We start from the raw sequence: 21,038 nt of genomic DNA on the forward strand, positions 1-21,038 counted from the left end.
ACCTTCCCTAACTCAAAGCCTTCCTGCACGGTCAGGCCCACAGCCCATCTCCTTCACTGATGCCCACCCATGGGCACACCACAGAGCTCAGAGCCTGGCTCCTTCCTTCCTAACCCTGCCTGCCCCACAGAGCTTTCAAGTCAGCCAAATCTGAGGCCTCCTGGAGCTCACTGTGTAGTAACAGTAGCCCCAGGGTGACCCCAGGGCTTCCAGTCCAACCTGTCCCGAGTGCCCTGTGGGCAGAGAAGCCCCACACTGAGAGGCTATTCCTTCTTCTGGAGGGCAGCTCAGAAAAGGCACAGGGCACGTGGTGTTCTGTGGACCCAGCCTCCTCTCTCTTCCTCAGGTGACACCCATCCTCTGCCCCTCACCCTCAGCTTGGGGCTGGAACGGCCCCAGGCCTGGCTAATCAGGTCATCCCCTCCACTGGCACCAGGGCTGAATCCAGGAGGAGGTTGTCCCCACAGCCAGCCAAAGAGCAGCAAGCCTGGGACCCTTGTGAGACTCTTGTTAAAGAGCCCCCCTCTTTCCATGGGCAAGGAGCAGGGTCTGGCTGATCAGACCCCAGCCTGCAACAGTCCAGGGGCCCTGAGTGGATGGAGCTCCCTGGGAAGGAAGCCCACCCTGGGGATGGCAGCGACAGGGTGTGGAGAAGGAGGCAGTGTCCTGAGGATACAATCTGGGCCCCTGGATCCAGCCATGCCTGAAGTTATACCTCCTCAGGCCTTTTCCATTACATGGCCTGATGAATATCCTTATTTGCTCAGGCCACTATTTGTGTTCCTAACACCCACATGACTAGTATGATTAATAGAGAGCATGATTTCAGACCCTTGGCAGATTCCTTGATGTGAGGCTGCTAGGAGGTGGTATCTTCAGATGGTTCAACCTAGCAGCCCCACAAACACACACGGAGGCAACAAGATTCCCCTAGGGCATGAGAGGCAGAGAAGCTCCATACACCCCAGGGCACCGTGGCTCAGCCACCTTGTCACAGCCCAAGCAGATCCTCAAAGCACACCCTGGGCAGGCCACCCAACAGGCTCCCCCAGGGAGAGCTCAGTCTGTCTACAGGGGTGTGTCTGTGAGGTCTCCAGGACACAGACCCACACGTGCACATGCCTCAGTACAGTCACACAGCCGCTCAACAAACATTGCTCTGGCCCAGCGTGCCCTCGGAGACCTGAGCGGCAGAGCTTAAAGGCCTCACAGGTACCCCCGAGACACACGGGGAGATGTGAAGGACAGCATGGCGGCCAGGGGAAAGACCCCGTGCTGGCTACGAGGGCAGGGCAGCCGGGGGCTCCTGAAGAGTGTCCCCGGGCCAAGACTGGAGCAGGATGGGCGTGGCACCCCATCTAACAGCACCCTGCCACTGAGGCTCCCCTGGAGCCCTGGCCAGTGCTCATCCTCACCACAGACCCCCTCCCCCAAGAAAATGAAGTGCATTTTCTTGGCAGGAGCTAAGTAGCCTGACACAGTTGGCTCCCTGAGCCACGTTCAGGCTGGCTTCTCCTGACGAGGATTCCATCGTGAACAACTGCGGGGCTTCAGAGCCCCTTCAGCCCCTGCTCACCGGGAGGGTGCCTCAGAGGCCAACGCATCAGGGTGGCAGCTACGTTCTCACAGACGGGCACTACGCACCAGCTCCTATAGGGGTGCTGGCAGGGGGTCGGCAGTGCCCTCCCCTGCAAGCTCGAGCCGCCTGCCACGGCTCCTCCATCTCCCGGCCCCTTCTGCTGCCCAAGTTTGGAAGACAAGTGGTTGGGACAATGCCATCACCGGTACATGCAGGTGGAAACTGAGGCCCCGTGTTGGGGAGCTCCCGGGCCCACCAGAGGATTCCCAGGTGGGAGACAAGAATGGAAACCCCAGTCCTGACTCCCATCTAACTCCCAGCCGGCAGTCAGCCCACACAGCCCCAGAGGGTCAGTACCTGGAGCCCAGGGAGAGCGTCTCCCCCCTCACTACCCACCCCCATCCCCATAAGCACATCTCAGAGTGGATGGACAGGCCAGTGACCCTGCGCCCCTGCCAGGGCACCTCAGCCCGGGAAAACGCCTTCCAGAAACGGAGCCTCCAAAATCATTTCCTGCTCCAGCGCACAAGTGTGGAAAAGCCCTCCGTGGTAACTGCATCCCTGTGCTGGGCCTTGGAATTCCCCATGAAAGTGGCCACTGCCAGGGAGAAGGCTGGTAGCATTTCTTACCAGGAGAAAGACCTTCACATGCAGAGGCTGATCAAAAGGAAGGGGCCAGCATAAGTGGGCCTCAAGTGGCAGGATGGGCCGCTATAAAGGCAACAAGCCCCCAAGCTCCACACACCATGGGACTCCAAGTGGTTCTGAGCGTGAAGGCAGGGCCACAAGCTTGAGAGGGGTTTCAGAGAGCAGAGGTCCACCTGTCCACACATCTATCTAGGGGCTCTTACTGAGCACCCACAACCAGCTGCACACCAGGCTTGGTTCCGGGAAGCTAACAATGAACAAGACACTTTCCTGCCCTCACAGACCCGACTCTCCTCACAAATAAATAAATAACTGCAGGTGAGGAAGCCTGCAAAGAAGGAAAAGAAGGCTTAGAGAATGAAACAGGCCTTCCTTGGAACCAAGGGTAGCGTCTCTGAGGAAGTGAGATCTGAGGAGTACCTGAGGTTGAGAAAGACCCTGTCATGTGAAGTGCCTTCCTGATGGAGAGAACAGCATGTGTAAAGGCCCTGGGGCAGGAACAGGCTTCACCTGTTGCAGACATGGGAAGAAAGTCAATGTGGCTGGAGCAGGGGGTCAGGAGGAGTGGCCGTAGTGAAGCAAGTGAGCTCAGTCCTTGTTGGGGTATTTAGGGGCCTGCAGGCTCTGGCAAGGAGTTTGGCTTTTATTCTTAGTAATGCAGAGAGCCATTGAAGGATTGCAGCAGAATGGGGGCAGGGGGGTGACTGGATTGACTTTTTCAGTAATTCTGGTTGCTACACAGACAGAGGCCTGGAAAGGAGGGCAGAAGGCAGGGAACAGACAGTAAGTGACCACAGGGGCTGAGGCCTGTGAGCTGGTGAGATGAAGAGAATTGGACAAGGGCTGAGATAAAGGGAGGTCGTGTGCATAGTAGGATGGCATGTGAGGAACCGGGGGAATGCTGACTCAGCCACTAATCCTTCACTTCTTTGAAGCAATCTCTGCTTTGCTCTGCTCTCTGTATAATTCCTTGTGCTCGCCAGGGTGGGCCATAGACGATGCTCACACGGCCCTGGGCACAGGTGTCAGCAGACACTGGGTATTGACAGGTACCTCTGCTTTTTAACAGGCCATCGCCAAGAGCCTGTGGCAGACCACAGCTGCCAAGCGCATTGCATTCTTCCTTTGCTGAGGTTCCTGGGCTGGCTCCCAGCACCACCCAGGTGACTGTCCATGAGGCTTCTGCAGTGAAAGGAAGATAAATGGAAAAGTCTAAAGCCTAGGCTCCCAGCAGACTCTGGTATGCTGGGATTCTGAAAAATTCATGTATAAGGAGTGTGCAGGGATAGAAACAGAACATATGATGAGTCTGGTGCAGACGTGCAGCCGTTAGTGACGTCAGTGTCAGTGACTCCCAGCAGATGAGACCCTGTGTCCTGTGGGTGCTGGTCAGTGAGCCGGCGTGAAATCTGGGAGCGGGCTGAGCAGCCAGGCAGCAGGCTTAGGCTGGGCTCAGGCTGCAGAGTGTGTCTGAGGTGGATAAAACCAGCACACGCACCCCTGTGAGCTGGCTCAGGGTAGGAAGGAGAGACAACTCTCTGCAAGGTATCAGTGAGAGTCACAAGCTTGGAGCTCTAAGGAATCAGTGTGAAGTCACACACTGGAATCAACAGCCAACTGCACAGCTTCAAGAGAGGGCATCTGGTGCATCACCCTTTCTTGGGCAAAAGCCCTGGGCTTGAGGACCAGAGGCTCACCCAGAGCCACAGCAGGAGGAGAGGCCAAGAGCCAGCACTCACTAGGGCTTCGTTCATCTCAGCAGAGCATCCAGAACACGCAGGGACCATCCCTCCCCCTGCACTGATCAGACAGCATCATGAGGGCAATAACTGCGGCTCCCGTTTACGGAGCATCTCTTTGGTGCCAGGTGCTGGCTACATTCTATTGTCCTCACCTCATTTGGTCAAGACAGCCTGTAAAGGGAGGTGCCACTGTCCCCATTTTACAGGCAGGAAAGCTGAGATCAGCAAGTTAAGTCTCTTGTTAGGAACGCTGTCTTGTGAGGGGCAGGGACAAAGTGAACGCATCCAAAAGAGAATCCAGTGAGAAATATTCAGGCTTCAGGATGTGAAGCCTGCAAAAGTCTGAGGGACATAGAGGCTGTCTTTAAATGTTTAAAGGGCTGGGGGTGGAGAGAGTTTCCGTTCAGTGTATCCCAATGTAAAGGCCACCTGGGGAAGAGAATAGCTGGTCCTTGGAGATGTGGGGATCTCATTCAACACACGTTGGCCCCAAGGCCTTGGGAAGGCCAACTCCCTCAGTAAGTTCACACCACACTGGTTGGGTCCCAGGCCAGGGCTTGCCCACAGCCCACCCTCTCCTACTCCAGTCTGCTGGGGCTGCTACACTGAACACCAGAGATGGAGTGTATTATAAACAACAGACATGTGTTTCTTTTTTTTTTTAACTTATAATTTTTTTCTTGTTTTTATTTAAATTTTATTTTTTTACGTTACTATACTGTATTGGTTTTGCCATACATTGACATGAATCCACCACAGGTGCAGACATGTGTTTGTCAGTCTGGAGGCAGGCAAGGGTAGGATCAAGGTGCTGGCTGAGCTGAATTCTGGCCGATCTGAGGGCTCTCTTCCTCGTTTGCGGACAGCTGCCTTCTCACTCTGTCCTCACATACTGGAGAGAGAGAGGAAGCTCTCCGGGCCTTTTTTTTTTTTTTTTTTTTTTGGCTGTTGTACTGCACAGCTCGTGGGATTCTAGTTCCCCAACCAGGTCCCTGGCATTGAGAGCGTGGAGTCCTAACCACTGGTTGCCACTGAATTCCTCCCTGGTCTCTTCTTATATCAAGTCCGGGCAGGAAAACACCACTCTCAAGATCAGATCTCAACCTAAGAACTTCCCAAAGCTCACCTTCCAAATACTATCACACTGGGGTTTGGGGCATCAACATACGAACTGGCAGGGGAACTGCTCAGTCCACAGCACGTCCAGGTCCCCCCTGGGTCTGGCCTCGGCTCTGCAAGGCTCTCCCTCAGCTCCAGACACCAGAACCCTATGATGTCCGCCTGCCTGGATAGCTGGGGTCGCAAGAAGACCACTCCTTGGGGTGTGCAGCGAGGCTAGCTCCTGCCCTCATGCCAACAAAGAAGAAGGGCCCACGCTGTTGCCCACAGTCTCCTGCTGTTGGCCAAGTCAACCGCAACATAGTGACCAGAACCTCATGGGGGTGATCTAGGCCCAGGGATGTCCCCCGGAAGGGAGGGGGAAATTATATTTATGGAGTGGGCCCCAGGAATTGCGCTGTCTCAGAGCTGGGGACACAGAAGAACACAATAAAGGTAGCCCTCCCTTCCTGAAGCCCACAGCCCCCAGGAGGCTCGGCAAACACAGCGTGATGGGAGCGCACGGCAGGCCAGCTTCCCTTGGGCACGCGAGGCTGCCCGAGGATGCCACATGTGGACAGAGGCCAGAAGCACAGCCAAGGAGGGGCTCCAGGGGCTCCACGTGGCGGGCTGGCACCGCGGCTCACTCTGCCCAACGTGCCTGGGCATTGCGGACACCTGCAGCACTCTCCCCACGTGTCCCCGTGTATGTGTGCACACACACCCCCATGCACACACCTCACACCCAAATACTAGCACACACACACGTTCACACTCTCACATGCAGCCTGGGGTGATATGCTCGGATTCCAGGGAGTACGCAAGGATCTGACCCCCACTGCTGGACAGTACCCCCTCCTCAGCTCTGCCCAACATACCACCCTCCCCCAGAGGCATGGCCACCCCGGTCTCTTGAGGAACACTGGCCATAGCTGCCTGGCGCAGCCCAGTTCTGCACTTGGGTCACGCAGGGTCACGCAGGGTCACGCCACAGCTCTCAGAAGCCTATATCTGGGATGCAAGCTAAGCCCTGAGCCAGTCCTGAGCTGAGGCCCCAGTCTGGGGCTCCGTGACACAGAGAGATGCTCCCCCAGAACTCTGGGTTCAGCCAGCAGCCTGCAGGCCTTGGGGGCAGGCCACTGGGCTGTGTGGGCCACCAGAGGTGAGGGAGGGAGAGGTGAGTGCAGGCAGGCACCCTGGGCAGCACGCAGGGCTGAAGCAGAGCAGCATCGGATGTCTGCAGCCAGGACGGGGGGGCAGCAACTGCCCTAGATCCGTGCCACGTCGGGACCCCCTCGGCACCTGGCACTAGCCTGCTGAGATGGGCACCACTGCAACGAGCACCAGCCCAGGGCCCAGCTCAGGTTTCAGGGCTTTGGTACCCGAGCCCAGGCCAGGACCCAGAGAGTGGCCTCTCCCTCCCTCCTGGGCCTCTGAGTGCTCAGACAAAAGGACAGAAGAAAGCCCCCAGCCCCAGGCCAGGAACAGAGCCAGGGCAAGACCTAAAGCCTCTGCCTTTGCAGCAAGCAGAAAGAGCTGCATGGGAAGGAGAGAGCTGAGGACAGCCTGCCAGGCCCGGGCTGAGTCTGCAGGGCCTCAGGCCACATCAGGGCCGGCACATGGCTGGGCTGAGCCATGAGCTCCAGCCAAGGGGATAGGGAAGGGATGATGTCCAGCCAGTGGGGCCCATGTCTCTGCCCTGACCTGGGATTTGGCAGCACACAGGCAGAGTGCAAAGACCAAAGGGTGTCATGTAGCCCTGGAGGGGAGCAGGAGAACAGAGCAAACAGAGAGAACCAGTGCCCACTAAGCATACTTGCGTCCCCAGCCACACCCTCAGTGTGACACTGCTGGGCCCCAGGGGATGCTGCTTGCCCACAGCCTCCACCTACCAGGTGTAAGGCACCTCACTAGACTCTTCACCACAACAGTAAGGTAATCTCGCTTCACGGATATTAAAACTGAGGCCTGAAGAGGACAAGTGACCTTTCAAGACCACACAGCTAATTGGTCACAGAGCTGGGATTTGAACCCAGACCTGCCTGACCACTTTAGTGAGCAAGTTATGGGCACTATGGCCAGCTGCTCAGGGCTGGGTCAGGCTGCCCGGCTTCAGGCCACTCTGTGCACGCAAAACAGCAAGGCTGTGGCAAGATTGCAACTTCGTGCAGTGAGGGTCTACAGGCTCCCAGACCCCAGCCCACACTGAGGGCTCCAGGCAGCCTCTACATAAACCAAGTCATCAGTCTAACTTGTTTCCCTGCTCTCCTGGGACACCCAGCAAGGCCGGGATCAACTCCAGGCCACACCAAATGAGGCAGGGGTTGGGAAAGCCTGCCCAGCCCAGGTCAAAAAGTAGGAGATCAAGAGCCCCTTGGAACCACTTGGGCTGGTACTATAGCAACCAGCCCAGCCTGGGCGCTCAGTCCTGGGCTGGGCATTGTAGCACACTTCCTCAACTGACCATCATGGTGTTCTCTGCATCGTTGCCATCTTTCAGTCAAGGAAACTCAGCTAACCCACCCAGAGTCAGACAGCAGAGCAGCGACAGGAACCCCAGTCTGTGCATGAGATCAACCAGACTCCTGCCCCCAGCCCAGCTTGTGGGCACCCTGTCTGTTCTCGTGCAGGGGCAAGGGAGGGCCTGGCTGAGCTGTGGCTGGGAACAGGCACAAGGCAGGCAGAGATGGAGCAGCCATGTCTGGCTGCCTCTGCTGGATCTGGCGAGGAATTAATGTAAGGGAAGCAGACTAGGAGACAGGGCCAGCCAGAGCCACATACCCAGATCTGGCTGGAGGAGGAGGTGCAGCTGGGGATGAGGACAGTCCTGGGTCCCAGCCAGCAGCCCCTGGCTTCACCCACTGGAAGCCTGCTCTGCCCAGATTGGGCTCAGGAACAGAAAGAAAAGGGCCTTCTAACCACCTCCCCAGCTACCCTGCCTATGCTTCAGGCCTAGAATGGAGAACCCTGAGTCTTCTCTCCCCAACCTGTGCTATTGGCCAGGAAATTGGCTGTTTATAGGCTAGAAGGAAGGTCTTAAGAGGTCCTAACTGACTGGATTCTGGACATGGACCCAGCTGCCTTCCTAGGCCCCATGCCTGTCAGAGAAGCCAGATCCCAGGGAAGGGTGTGGTCATACCCCAGCCCATGGCAGAGACAAGTCCCCACTCTGGACCAGCGCCTCAGCAAAAGAGAGAGCTGGTGCTGCCTGGGAATGCGGGGGTTAGGAGGGCACAGGGAGGAAGCAGGGGACATCTGTAGAAGAAATGGGGCCACGGGGAGCCCTGCTGAGTCTAGAGAAAGCACAAGCCTGCCTACGGCCAGCTGTGGGGCCCAATACTGCTGGTGCCAACAACAGTCGGGCCCGGACGCCAGTCTTCACCTCATTCCTTAGGAAGCATCAAGCCCAAGTCTTTTGAGACCTGGGCCTGTCCAGGTAGACAAAGACTGGCTCTCTGGGACCTGGGCTTCCCGACTTCGCCCTGCACCAAAAGGCTGCGCGGCGCCTCCTGGGGCCGAGGAACAAGTAAGCAAGCGGGCAGAGGGGAACTGATGGCACCCATGGATTTGGTCCAACCAGGACCCAACGCCTAAAACTCCTTTTGGGTTTTGTTTCTGTGTTGTTGTTGTTTTAGCAAGTCACCAAGGAAACAGGAAGGCTGTTTGGACATGAAGTGGCCAGCAGATATTTGTGTCACTCACCATTTCCAGCTCTCTCTTTTTGCAGGCACACAGTAGGTCTGTGCTTCCTGGATCCTTTACAATTGCTTGGAACCACATGACTGGTCTTGGTCAACAAGTTATAAGCAGAAAGACTTGTGTCACATACAGGCAGAGACCCCGTGGGGCTCTCTCTCCCTCTGGCATAGCAACGAGCAGTATTCAAGCCGAGTGAGCACGATGAGCTCAGTTCCAAGCCGACCAATGATGGACACAGAACGTGAAATGGAGATGAGTTTGTGTTGCATTAAAGCCACTAAGACTTGGACAGTGTTTGTTACCACAGCATAACGCGGTCTACCCTGATTGATACCAAGGGAACCACAGAACAAAACCAAAGGGCTGGAACAAACAGGCACTTCCCTGGGTCGAGCCTAAAAAGAGTCATATCCAGGGATCATCTGGGTTAGAAATGGTATGGGAACCAACGGCACAGACTCAATGTTCCAGTTTTTAGGTGAAAGCATTTTCCAGGTAGTGAAAAGGCCGAGTAAAAGGAGAAGATGGGCCTTTAGACCCGGCAACTCCAAGAATCTGGGAAGAGGCTGTCTGCCTTTGCAAGATACGGCTTTGAGTGTTCATGGGCATCCTTAGCTGTCTTCCAAGAAAAGTCTAGAGAAATGACCCCCACATATTGCTCTAGACAGGAAGACTGTCAACCAGGAATGGGAACAGCAGCAGCTTGTAGGCAGCACAAGGAAAAGGGTCTCACTAAAGCCCACAGCCTTTGACCCATACGCCTGATATGGGATGCCTGTCTGTTCACTACAAAGAGTAAGTCCATCTTCCCCACTTAGGGACAGGGCCATGGCATAGTATCCACAGGGATACTGGAAAGGACAGTGAAGGACAGGAAAGCCTGGCGTGCTGCAGCCCGTGGGGTCACAAAGAGTAGGATATGACTGAGCGACTGATCAATAACAACAATAACCCATTAGCTACAAGGCTGTGGGTAAGGCAGGGGTACAGGCTATAAAGAGGGTATGTGTGTGTATGTGTGTGTGTGTGTGTGTGTGTGTGTGTGTGTGTGTGTGTGTGTGTTTAGATACACAAGAGGGACCCTGAGATGAAAGGCAACTCGGAACCTAGCAGTTCAGCTGAATGAAGATGGTAGTTATTCTTTTACACAGATACAGGCTTGTGAGAAATCCAGAGGGGACTAGTGAGAGGGGTTTAGTGAGTAGCCATCAGCACCCACAGCCACCACCTTCTGACCTGAAGCATCGCTGGCAGGAGTAAGTTGAGGGTGTCAGTAAGCAAAACTGACCTTGGCAGGGACCTCACCATGTGCTCTAGGCGAGCGGCGGGGAAGGTGGGGAGGGGAGGGGCATTGGAAGAACCTGGCCTGGAAGAAATGGAGGTCATGGGCCTGCACGGTGGCACAGCCTTGCAGTCTGGCTATTCACAAAACAGACTCCTCTAGGAACCTTAGACGTGAGCACCCTGCAGGCTCTGGGAGGGAAGCTGTTGTCTCACTGGAGAGCACAGGGAGGTCTACAGAGGCCTGCAGGCTTACAGTGCGCCACCTCCAGAGCGAAGATGATGGACAGGGAAGCATGGCCATATGCTCCAAGTAGAAAGAGGACGCCACCCAGCATGCAGGAATGCAGCCAGCCGTGCAGAAGAGAGGGAAGGGTCATGAAGGGCAGTGTCTACGATAGGCACCCCCAAGGTGTACCAACATGGTAGCAGAAAAAAAGGGCCCACAGAGACATCCACATCCTAACCCTGGGAACAGTGAATATGCTAGAAAGCGGAAGTGTTAGTCGCTCAGTCGTGTCCGACTCTTTGCGCACCCCATGGACCTTAGCCCACCAGGCTCCTCTGTCCATGGGATTCTCCAGGCAAGAATACTGGAGTGGATTGCCATTTCCTTCTCCAGGGGATCTTTCCCAACCCAGGGACTGAACCCAGGTGTCCTGCATTGCAGGTGGATTCTTTAACATCTGAGCCATGGTAAAAGAGAATCCAGGTTGCAATGGAACTAAGGGCGCTAATCAACTGACTTGAAGATAGAGAGATAGGCTTGGATTATCCCCGTGGGCCCAATGCCATCACAAGGGTCCTGGAAGGAGGGAGACAAAAGGATCAGAGAGGAGATTCGAGGACAGAGTGACTCCCTGCAAGAAGGACCGTACCCACCACTACTGGCTTTGAAGCTGAAGGAAGGAGGCCAGGAGCTGAGGAAGACGAGCAGCCCCGGGAAGCCGAAAAGGCAAGAGTCTCCAGGAGGAATCAGTGCTGCCGACACCTTGATGTTAACCCAGTGAGACCCATGTCAGGCTTCTGATCTGCAGAACTGTAAGATAATACAGTTCTGTTTTTAACCAGCAAAGTTATGGTAAAATTTGATTCTGCACCAAGAGAAAAATTATGCAGCTGAGTGGATGGGAATGATGGCAGTGGGCCTGCAAGCATCTTTAATGACACTAACATCAAACTCAGGGAGATGCTGACAGTGTCTCCCAGGCAGGGACCAATAACACCATTCCCAGGGAGAACAGTGGGTCTGCCAGCAGGAGCTGCAAAAATACAGCCTCAGCGGGACCTGAACGGAAGTCAAGGAAAACAGTAGAGGCATCAAACACAGGGAGCCCAGCCTGGCACTCCGTGATGAGCTAGAGGGGTGCAAAGGTCGGGGGGGGAGGCTCACGAGGAAGGGGGTATATATCACTATGATTGATGTATGGCAGAGACGACAACATTGTAAAGAAATTATCCTCCAATAAAACTTTTTTTTTTTAAATAAAGGAAAACAACAACAAAAGTTCAGTTAGGGAGACCACCTAGCAGCTGTCACACAGTGCCAGGGGCAGAGTGACCAGCTAGGAATGACCAGTATAATATGAGCAAGACCATCAGATGGACACCACAAAGCTCACTGCGCTTTACTTTCATTTTATTTCATTGCTTCATTGTTGCATTCTGTGAACACCCAGCTATACTTGGGTGATTTTTACCCTGTCTTCCTAAAACACTTTCGTGCTTATTGTAACTAAAAGGAATATTGCCTCATATACATTCCTTTTTTCTTCCTCTTCCCTAAATTGTTATCCTTCCACTCTATGACAGATATGTCTACAGCATAGCCAATAACTCAAGTCTTTTACTTACAGTAAAAGATAATACAATGAACAGAGAAGACTCATGCTCAGCCAGTTCTTTTATGCATTTATGCATTTATATAATCTTCTCCTTGAGCAAGCACTTTAAAGCAATATGAAATTTTTTAATTTAACAAATTAGTGTCTCTTCTAGTATCTAGAAGACAAATTTTCACACTTATTGTTAATATGGACTTTGCCAACTAAATCTAGGATACCACCTTTCAGGGATTTAAATATCAATTCTGTGTTATCATTCGCTAAATCCTCAACAAATGCACATTTTATTAAAAATGATCCAGTCTTTCACATAAACTGACCAACTGCTTCAAAGCTTGTAAGAAGCCTGTACAAAATCAGCCCGAAGAAACTGCAGGTATAAATCTTAGGACCCACAAGTCAAAGTAGAGTTCCTTATTTTCTTCAATTAAATACTCAAGCATATCCCAACCTAAATGCTTCCATTTTTTAAAAAATTGGTCGTTTTGGATATTTAAAAATATATGCAGACAGTAAGAGGAATGTTTATAAACAGTTCACATGATTTCAGAAAAAGTCACTGATATGTTAAACAAAAAAACAAACAAAATATACAACTGAACAGAATGGGAGCTCTCAGCACTTACGAAAGTCAGTGGGTGAAAAAAGACTAGAAGGAAGAACAGTGGTAGACTTCTGAACGATTTTGTTCTGTCTCTTGATGCTTTCCTGCACCTTCCACACATTTTATATAATGAGCATGCGTTGCCCTTTTCCTTTTTCACATTTTTAAATTAATTCATGCTCATTGTAGCAAGGCATCTCTTTTATAATCAGGAAAAAGAAAGTTAAGCAAAAAGCTGAAAATGAAAAGGTCAGTTAGGGTCCGCTCTCAAGGAATTCACTAGCTTAAGCAATGATGCGGCTGAAAATACCAACAGCCTGAAGAGAAGCTAGATGCACTCACAGTTGGTCAAGGAACAGACAGGGAATCCATGTTTACTGAACACCTACTGCAGGTCTTTTGCAGACAATTCATACATGTCTCATCTCATTAACCCTCACAAGAAACCCAGGAGGACCCCTCTCAGCAGACATGTGAACAAATTTCGAGTAAGGCCAGGCCTCCCCCAATATCACACCGCACATGAGACAAGCAAGATTTGAAGCCAGTTTCTTGGGCCCCAGAAACTAAGCTCTTACCCCTGTGTGGTGCTACCTCTCAGACCACAATCACTTCAATCCCAAATCCACCATGGGGGTGGGCGGTGGGTGGTCATGGGGAGCTCATCCTGTCCATGATGAAGACTGAACCCCATGCCTTGGCCATTCCCAGCTGGGACTGGGACTGTCCAAGTCCACAAGAGAGATATCCATCAACCAGGGCCCAGCCATGAGATGGACAACACCCACAGAGCACAGAAGGAAGGGCCCAGTGAACTGAGCCGCACCAAGCCTGAGGCCAGGGAGGGAGAGCCTCTGCACCCTGCTCGGGCACTCCCTGAGGCTGCTGAGGGGCTCATTCCTCCCATCCCTGATAGAATCCCAGGGCTTCAAAAGGTCAGGGAGGACAATGTGAATTTCTGCCCCTGCCGCTTATCAGTTGAAAGCATGCCAATTTTAACCAGCACATGCCCTCTGGGCAGAGGGTGGTCCAGCACCATCTCTTCAGTACTCCTCTACCTGGACAACTGTCAGGCATCGTATCTGATTCTCTAGTTCTGGATGTGCACACATCCTCACTCACACCCTTCTGAGACTGTGTCAGCCTGAGACATTTTTCCAGTTATAAAAACAGAGGAACTAAGACCCAGAGAAGGCCCCTGGGTGGAGCCCTGTGTCTCCAGAACAAAACTGCATTAAGGCTTGAAGGTTGAACGGCCCATAGTTGTTTGATTTGACTTGTACTGTGTTACTCAAATTGTTTGGTTAGTTGACAAGAGTTAGAAATCAGATTTTACATTAAAGTACAGCTTTGAAGCGCATCTTTAAAATAAATAAATAAATCAGCACATTTATAACACCAGGATTTTCATTCCCAAATGGTAAAATCAGGGGAAGCTGTACAACAACTTCCTTTTGATAGAGATGACCTCTCCAGACCCCACACTCCAGGTCCTTCTGGGTCCAGAGCCCAGTTCACCCATGTGTTACCTGTCAGAGTTAGTAACCGTGGGCAAGAGCATTATCTTCAGTCTTTGGGGACCTGCTGCTGGAGTGGGGAGGGGGGCCAATGGGCATCATTTGGAGCAAAATGAATGAACCTGGAAAACTCAGTACAGTAGAGGGCAAGTCAACAGAAATGAGATATGTCAACAGAGAAAGTGGCAGAGCCAAACTGCCATGAAAACACAAGTAGCATCCCCATTACACTGCGAGTTCCCTGGGGCAGGTGTCTCCCAGCTGTGTCCTCAGCTCCCAAGCACAAAGGATGAATGTCCACAAAGACAAGAGTGTGGGGAGTGTGCAAAGGGAGCATGAGGCACTGTGAAAATCACGGCAAGTAATTGGAAAAGCCTCTGTCCCCAGAGATCCTTACCTGAGTTAGGGCCACTCCTGCCTACAGAGGTCCCACCCTCTCCTGGCTAGGGCCCACCACAAGAACATCAACAGTTGCAAAGAGAGCAAAGCAGTCTAAGGGCAGGACATGCAGGGGCAGGTGCTGCAGGTAGGGCACGATCAGACAGCTAAGGAGGATGGGTTCCACCTCCTGTACCTCAGTGGACACCAGACACCTGCCAGGGCTAGGAAAACCAGCTCTCCTGATAGACCATCAGCCTCACCCCAACTCAACCACCACCTCCAAAACACATTCAGACCTGCAGGCTTTTACAGCTACCCAAAGACATCCTTGGACCTTCAGGTCTCAGAGCTGGGCCTTCTCCCTCCTCTGCAAGAACAGGAGACTCCCCAAAACCTCTTTCCATCACAACGTTCTGAACCCAGAACACAGCCTTCAGAGTTACCCTATCCTTGGAGAAGACTAGCAGCCAACATACAGCCTAAAGCAGGAAGAGGTCTCTGGGTCTAAGGGGCTGGGGGTAGGGAGAGGGGGACAGGGAAAACTTGCCTGGAGCCTCCGGCCAGCCTACCTCCTCCCTGCGCCCACTGGAACGTCTGTTCCTCCTGGGAGGAATCCCCACACCCTGTGCCACCAGCTGTTACTGTGTCTTCAGTATGGGCAAGGGCCTCAGAGCCAAACCCATGGCTATAAGGAACTAGGAGAACCCATGGATATGGGGGCAGATGAGAGGAAAGGGGCCCGAGGACAGGCAGATATCGGCGCAGAGAAAGCCTTAGTCCCTAATGAGGAAGCAGGCATCATGGGAGAGAAGCCTGAGTCCCCGAGTCCCCGAAGCCGGGCTCAAGCCAGGTGGGAGGGGGGCGAACGAGGGAGGAGGGAAACGCAGCCCGCTCTGCCTCGCTTAGTCGCGCACTTGTTGCCCCCGCCCGCGGGCAGAGTCTGCGGACCAAGGTGGCCCAGGCGCGGGCTAGGATTTCCCCGCAGCCTGGCCCGGCCCAACTCCGCTCCTTTCCTGGTCAAACAGCGCCCACCTCCGGCCCGGGCGGCTATGCCTCCGCCCACGGCGGGGACCGCAAGTGAGAGCGGCTGCTCGAAACCGGGAGGAGGAGAGTGCCCGAGAAACGCGAGCCGAAGCACTGAGGGGAGCGAGGTGCTGCGCGCCCCGGGATGCGCTCGGGAGAGGGGAGAGCACTGGCTTGGGCGCTAGACACTCCTCCTCCTCGGCAGCTAAGAAGACACCGACCCATCCAGGTCAGGGGAGGTGCACCAACACAGGTACCCTGCTCGCAGACACGCCCACCCACACTCTAACAACAAAGACGGCCCTGAGCCACACACGCCTGCGCGGCCAGCACCGGGCGCACACACGCGCCCACCCAGCTGGAAAGGAGCCGCACAAGCTCGCGACACGCCCCGCAAGGAGCCGGGCTCGCCGTTCACACGCTCTCGGGTCCAGCCCCGAGGCGCAGGGCACTCCCAGATGCACAGCTTTGGTGGGCCGGGGAGGGAGCGCGCACAGTGCTTGCGGTCCAACCCTTGGCAACCCAGCGGGTCTCCAGTACTGCGCCTGAGGCAGGCCCGGCCCTGTTAGCCCTGGGCACCGCGGCAGGCCACTCACCTTCCTGCACGGCCTGGAACGGATTGTTGGCCTCGATGACCTTGATGGAGTAGGTGATCTTCTCGCTCTGCAGGATGTCATCGTTGAGGCTTAGGTCCGATACAGCCAGCTGGAACACCCTGTCGTCCTTGGCCGCGTTCTCCTCGAAGATGGCACCTGGAGGAGAAGAGGGGTCAACACCAGGCCTAGAGATGGGCTCTCCTTTCCCACCCCCTCCTATCACCGCGCTGGCAGGACTGCGGGCTGCCGGGTGGTGGGAGTTCTGGGCTGGGGTTTCAGCCTGATAGGATAGTTTAGAGGTGGGCCTCCGCCCACCGACACAAAAATACACCACCCCAAATATGCCAACATAGTCCACAGGAGACACATATGCACGTGGTCCATGCAGCCACCCGGTCACACGAGTGTCTCAAAACCAAGCTCCCTCATATACCAACCATGCCCCACATAACGGGCTGAACCAAGCTGGTGTGACCTCGGGCACCTAAATACCCTGCCTAAATGGCCCCACGAGTCTTATCCCAGGAGCCAGAAAGTCCCCTTGCAACCCCAATCCCAAAATGGAAAGATGACTTCCTTCTGCCCTGTGCAACCCCCTTCCGTAGGAGCTAAGCAAACAGGTCCCCAGTGGTTTTCCTGTGCTGGGGGCGTCTTTCTGCAGGGGCCTTTGATGACCGGGGGCAGGCAGAGGGACTACTCAGTCCCGTCTGAGTCCCTGGGCTCTGCCTCCCGCTTTCCATCCCTCTCCTGATAGGAGAATGTCCCTAGACCCTCTGCCTTCTAACCCAGAAGCTGAGGAGCCCAGAAGGGCCGCTCTTGAACCGGCCTTCTGGAACCATGAACAGCCCCTCCAGAGCAGCCCCCCGCTGGCCTTTGCGCTCTGCGGCTGCCTTGGCTGACTCTCCGCGCTTGACGCCGAGATCAGCGGGACTCGCCTGAGCCTGGCCCCTGCAGCCCGGAAAACTCCGAGCCCAACCCCCTTGTCAGGCCCTAAGAGTCACCACAGTCCCAGAGCTGGGCCCAGTGATCCCTGAACTGGGGGCTGGGCAGGAGGAGGGAGGTCCCGTTCCATGCTACACCCAGGGCCGCAATGCTGACCGCAAAACCCAAGCCCCACCACCACCTCCACCCACAACTAGGACGCAGGTCTCGCCCCGTTGCCTGCCAGGGGTTGCAGCGCTCCAAGGCCAGGCCTAGTCCCTGATCACCCATCGCCTGTCCCACCAGCCCTGCCTTCTCACACCTCCCGACCCCCCAGCCTCTCTCGGCTCGCTGGTCTTCCCCAACTTCCGGAAAGACGACTGCCGACGGGCTCCCCAAAACCAACCGCTGCCAGTCCCCCAATCCCGCCCAACTTCCTGGGATTTCACCCCTGCTGCTACCAACTCCCACACACTCCCCGCCGGCGCGCCTCGTCCTCCTCTCCGTCTCGTCTTCTCTCCTCTCCGGGTTCTCTCCCTCCATCGGTCTCTTCCCGCTCAGCGCGCACGCACACACACTCCGCACACACACACCGCGGGCCCAGGCTTCTTCCCTGACTCCCTGCCCAGACCATCTGCCGGCCTCCAAGACTTGGGCCGTAAGAAACTCTGAGACTGTCCAGCTTTGGGCTGCCGTCGCCACAACCAGAAACACACACACACACACATACACTGAGAAATACACAGACACACACCAGGGAAACAGACAGACACTGTCCACTCTAACAGGCTGATAAATCGTGCACGCATCAACAGAGGCTCCGATGGCCCCACACACCCCGACGCCCCCTCGCAGTGACACCAACACGGTGCCACGGGCGCACACACAGAAACACACGCTGACAACACCCCCCCACCCACATTCACGCACGGTTCCGGTCGGGCCTCTTCGATCCTGCGCTACCAACTTGGCGAGACCCCGGGCCCTGCCCGCCCCCTGCCCTCGCTGCTCTGAGCTGCACCTAAGGGCTGGCCCTACCCCGCCGACCGCCCCGCTGGGGACGCGGGGCTGGACCTGCGTCCAGCCCTGGGTTCCCCGCAGCCGCGGCCCTAAGTGTCGGCAGAGGCCGCGGGGCCCCGCGGGGGGATCGGAGCCCCGGGAGTAGCAGGAGCCCGCGGGAGCGCGGCGCGGCCCGCGCACAGCTCCTCCGCGGGGCGGCGCGGCCCTTCGGGGGAGCACCGCCCGCCGAGCCCCTCGGCCCAGGGAACAGCCAAGTTTGGACGCCGCGCACCCCCCGCGCGGCTGGGGCCCCCGCCCAACCTCGGCCCCGAGCCCGCCGCGCTCACCGATGTGGATGATGGAGTCGGCCCGCACCGACACGCACTGGCATATCCAGGGGAGAAGCCACAGCGTCAGCGCTTCCATGTCCCCCGGGCGCGCGGCTCATCCGCCCGGGCCCGGGGCGAGGCCGAGGGCAGCGCGGAGCGGGGAGGCGCCGGTCGGGGTGCAGTCCCGGGCCGCTCCCCGGGAAAGCCGAGCCCGCCCGTGCGTCTTCCCCCGCGCGCCCGCCCCTGCGCCCTGAGCCCGCCCCAGCCCAGCCCAGCCCAGCCCGGCGCGGTCGGGCTCCCGCTCCGGCTCCGGCGGTGGCTGCGGCGGCGCTGGCAGCCCGAGCCCAGGCCGGCGCGGCGGGGGCGGCCCGCGGCGGCGGCGGCGCTCCCCGCGGCTCGGGAGGATTCGGAGGCGGCGGAGGCGGCGGCGGCAGCAGCCGGGCCGGCGCGGCGGCTCCGGGATCGCTGTGTGTCTGAGCCCCGGCGAGGAGCGAACTGCGGAGGACGCCCCCTCCCCTCCCCCTCCCCTCGACTCTGCTCGCCCTCCCCTCCCTCCCCGCCTCCCTCCCCTCCGCCCTCCTCTGGACCACGTGACTGCGGAGCCTCTGCCTCGCCGCGCGGCGCTCTCCAGCTCGCGGCTGGGAGGGGGCGCCGGGTGCTCCGCGCTCCCAGTCGGAGGGGCGCTCGGAGGCCGGCAGGACGGTGGGACCGGCCGAGGCTGCGGCGCGCAGAGACTTGGTGGCTCTGGGCCTCGTGGCCCCCTGCCCCCGTTCGCCAGGGACCAGAGAATGGAGAAGGGTCGGCCTCCGACTGCCCTCGGGGATCCCTGGAGCCCCCTGGCCCCGGCTGACCTCAGCCGCCGAGCGTTTGGGGCCCTGATCCACGGCCTGGGCGGAGAGCCCCTCGTGGAGCCGGGCCGGGATAGCCCGGAGAGAGATCGGGCGAGGCGCTGAGCCAGCCGCCGAGAGGCAAGGGGAGCCAAAGGAGACTCGCCGCAGCCGCGGGCCCGAACCTTAGCTGGCCCCGCGGGCCGTGGCGGGCGCCCATCCCCCGCCCTGCGGCCCGAGGCTCAGCCGGGAGTCGGGCAGGAGGCTCGGACTCTGAAGCCCAATTCATGGCCGGAAACCGGCGCATCCGTGACCGCGGCGCCTGGACGTGAGGAGCCTTTCAAGCGGCCGGCGTAGTCAGACTCCGACTCTGCACGGAGCCTTTACGCGCGAGCCCGGGCGAAGAGCCGGCTCCTCGCGGCCAGCGCAGAGCGGGGCTCGCTCCACCGCTCGCGGAATGCCTCCGGCTCCCACCAGATAGAGCGTTAGGCCGCTTAGGCTCCAGCCTGGGAGGGGGTGGCAAGCCTGACGCTAGCCACCCTCCCCGCCGCCTCCGCCCCCAAACAAGTTCCAGACAGACTGAGCTCCACGTGGCACACCCAAGATTTCAGGGAGACAGCTGAGCCTTCACGGACCCGGCTTCGGGAGGAAGCTCGGTCTGGGCGCGCCTGGCAGAGCCTAGTGCTCTGGGCCACTTCTGCGGGCCCGGGAGCGCCCACTGGCCCTGTCGTTGGCCCAGCCCCAAGGTCCCTGCCTTGCAGGGCCATGCGCAGGGCGTGAGGAATTCAGAGAGACCCAGCAACAGACCTTCCTGGAACTCCCCGCTCCCAGGAGAGACAGACACCTAAATAGATCATCAAAAGATGCGGCAAGGACCCTGAATAAGCTCTGTGTACACAGGCGCATTCTGGGCTGTGACCCAGCCTGAGAGGAAAAGCCAGGGGATGGCTTCCTGGAGGAGGTGACAGTTTTAAAGGTTGAGTGGGGTTACCAAGGGAGAAGGAAGGGAGGCTTCCAGGCATTGAATGCTGGTTCGCGAGCCAAGTTAAAAGAAAAAGAATTTAGTGTGTGTCCCAAGCTGCCTGCCACAGAAGTCATTGGCAGAAGTCATTTAGTTCAGAAAGGTGGGGGGTGGGGGGGATGTGCAAAGGGGAGGGCCAGGGCAGGCTTGGGGACAGTGAGGCAGCTCTTACAGTGGTCGGTGGGACTGCAGGGGCAGCCTCCAGAGAGGAGAAGCTGGGTTGAAGAAACAGCAGGGAACCACAGGGGCTGGCAGGGTGACTTCCAAGATGAGGAGACCATGGGAAAGAGGGAAGGAATGGCCATGCCTGCGGGCGCTGGGCTGTCCAGCTGGCTGGGGTGCCCACAAGGTACTTCCTCAAGAAATCCATCAGTGGGGAGGGGCTTGAATTGTAAAACACACCCCTCTCGGGCTCTACAAACCCCCATGCCTCCATTCTCATTCCCTGGCTGAAAAGTTAGGGGAGAAGGAAAATAAAGAATGGGTTTTATTATTTAACAGTTTGGTTCCTATGGAGACTGTCACAGCCTCAGAAGGATGGTGATATGTTCACCCTGTTGGGGCTCAAACCTGAGGTTAAGAGCCATGGGGTCAGGGATCCCCAAATACACTTGTTTGTTAGTATGTTAGTAAAGTAGGCCCCAGTTGGAAGTTTTTCTTGATATTTATTATGCTAGGTAGGGGTAGCATGCTTACAGTGAGACAAGTCTCAAGACCCCCTTCCAAATATTAAGAAGTCAACCTATACACACATTCAATTTGGGAGAGATTTCATCAGCTTCTAATTTTGATGATGAGGCCCCTCTAGTTTGGAACCTGAGGGCTGTGACTCAGGTTGGCCTTGCCCTGGAAGCACCTCTCCTGGGTACTGCCTTCCCCTCCATTTCCCATAATGTGGGCTCCTTCACCATCCCACAATGCTTATCTCC

The 21,038-nt window shown here is 56.5% G+C and overlaps 1 protein-coding gene across 2 annotated transcripts in view; it reads right to left on the minus strand.

Moving 5' to 3' along the window:
• The window catches only part of GRID1 (glutamate ionotropic receptor delta type subunit 1), a 689,685-nt gene extending 671,217 nt beyond the window's left edge, over nt 1-18,468 (minus strand). For both annotated transcript variants that reach the window (XM_027962365.3, XM_042241196.1), the window contains exons 1-2: nt 18,280-18,468; nt 16,013-16,168 (exon numbers count right to left, since the gene is read on the minus strand). In XM_027962365.3, the coding sequence (XP_027818166.2) occupies nt 16,013-16,168; nt 18,280-18,358 (235 nt within the window). In that variant the 5' untranslated portion in view covers nt 18,359-18,468. The remainder of the gene's footprint in view (nt 1-16,012; nt 16,169-18,279) is intronic.
• Nucleotides 18,469-21,038: the final 2,570 nt, after the last annotated feature.

Source organism: Ovis aries, chromosome 25 (genome assembly GCF_016772045.2).
Source record: "Ovis aries strain OAR_USU_Benz2616 breed Rambouillet chromosome 25, ARS-UI_Ramb_v3.0, whole genome shotgun sequence".
Classification (NCBI taxonomy): Eukaryota; Metazoa; Chordata; class Mammalia; order Artiodactyla; family Bovidae; genus Ovis; species Ovis aries.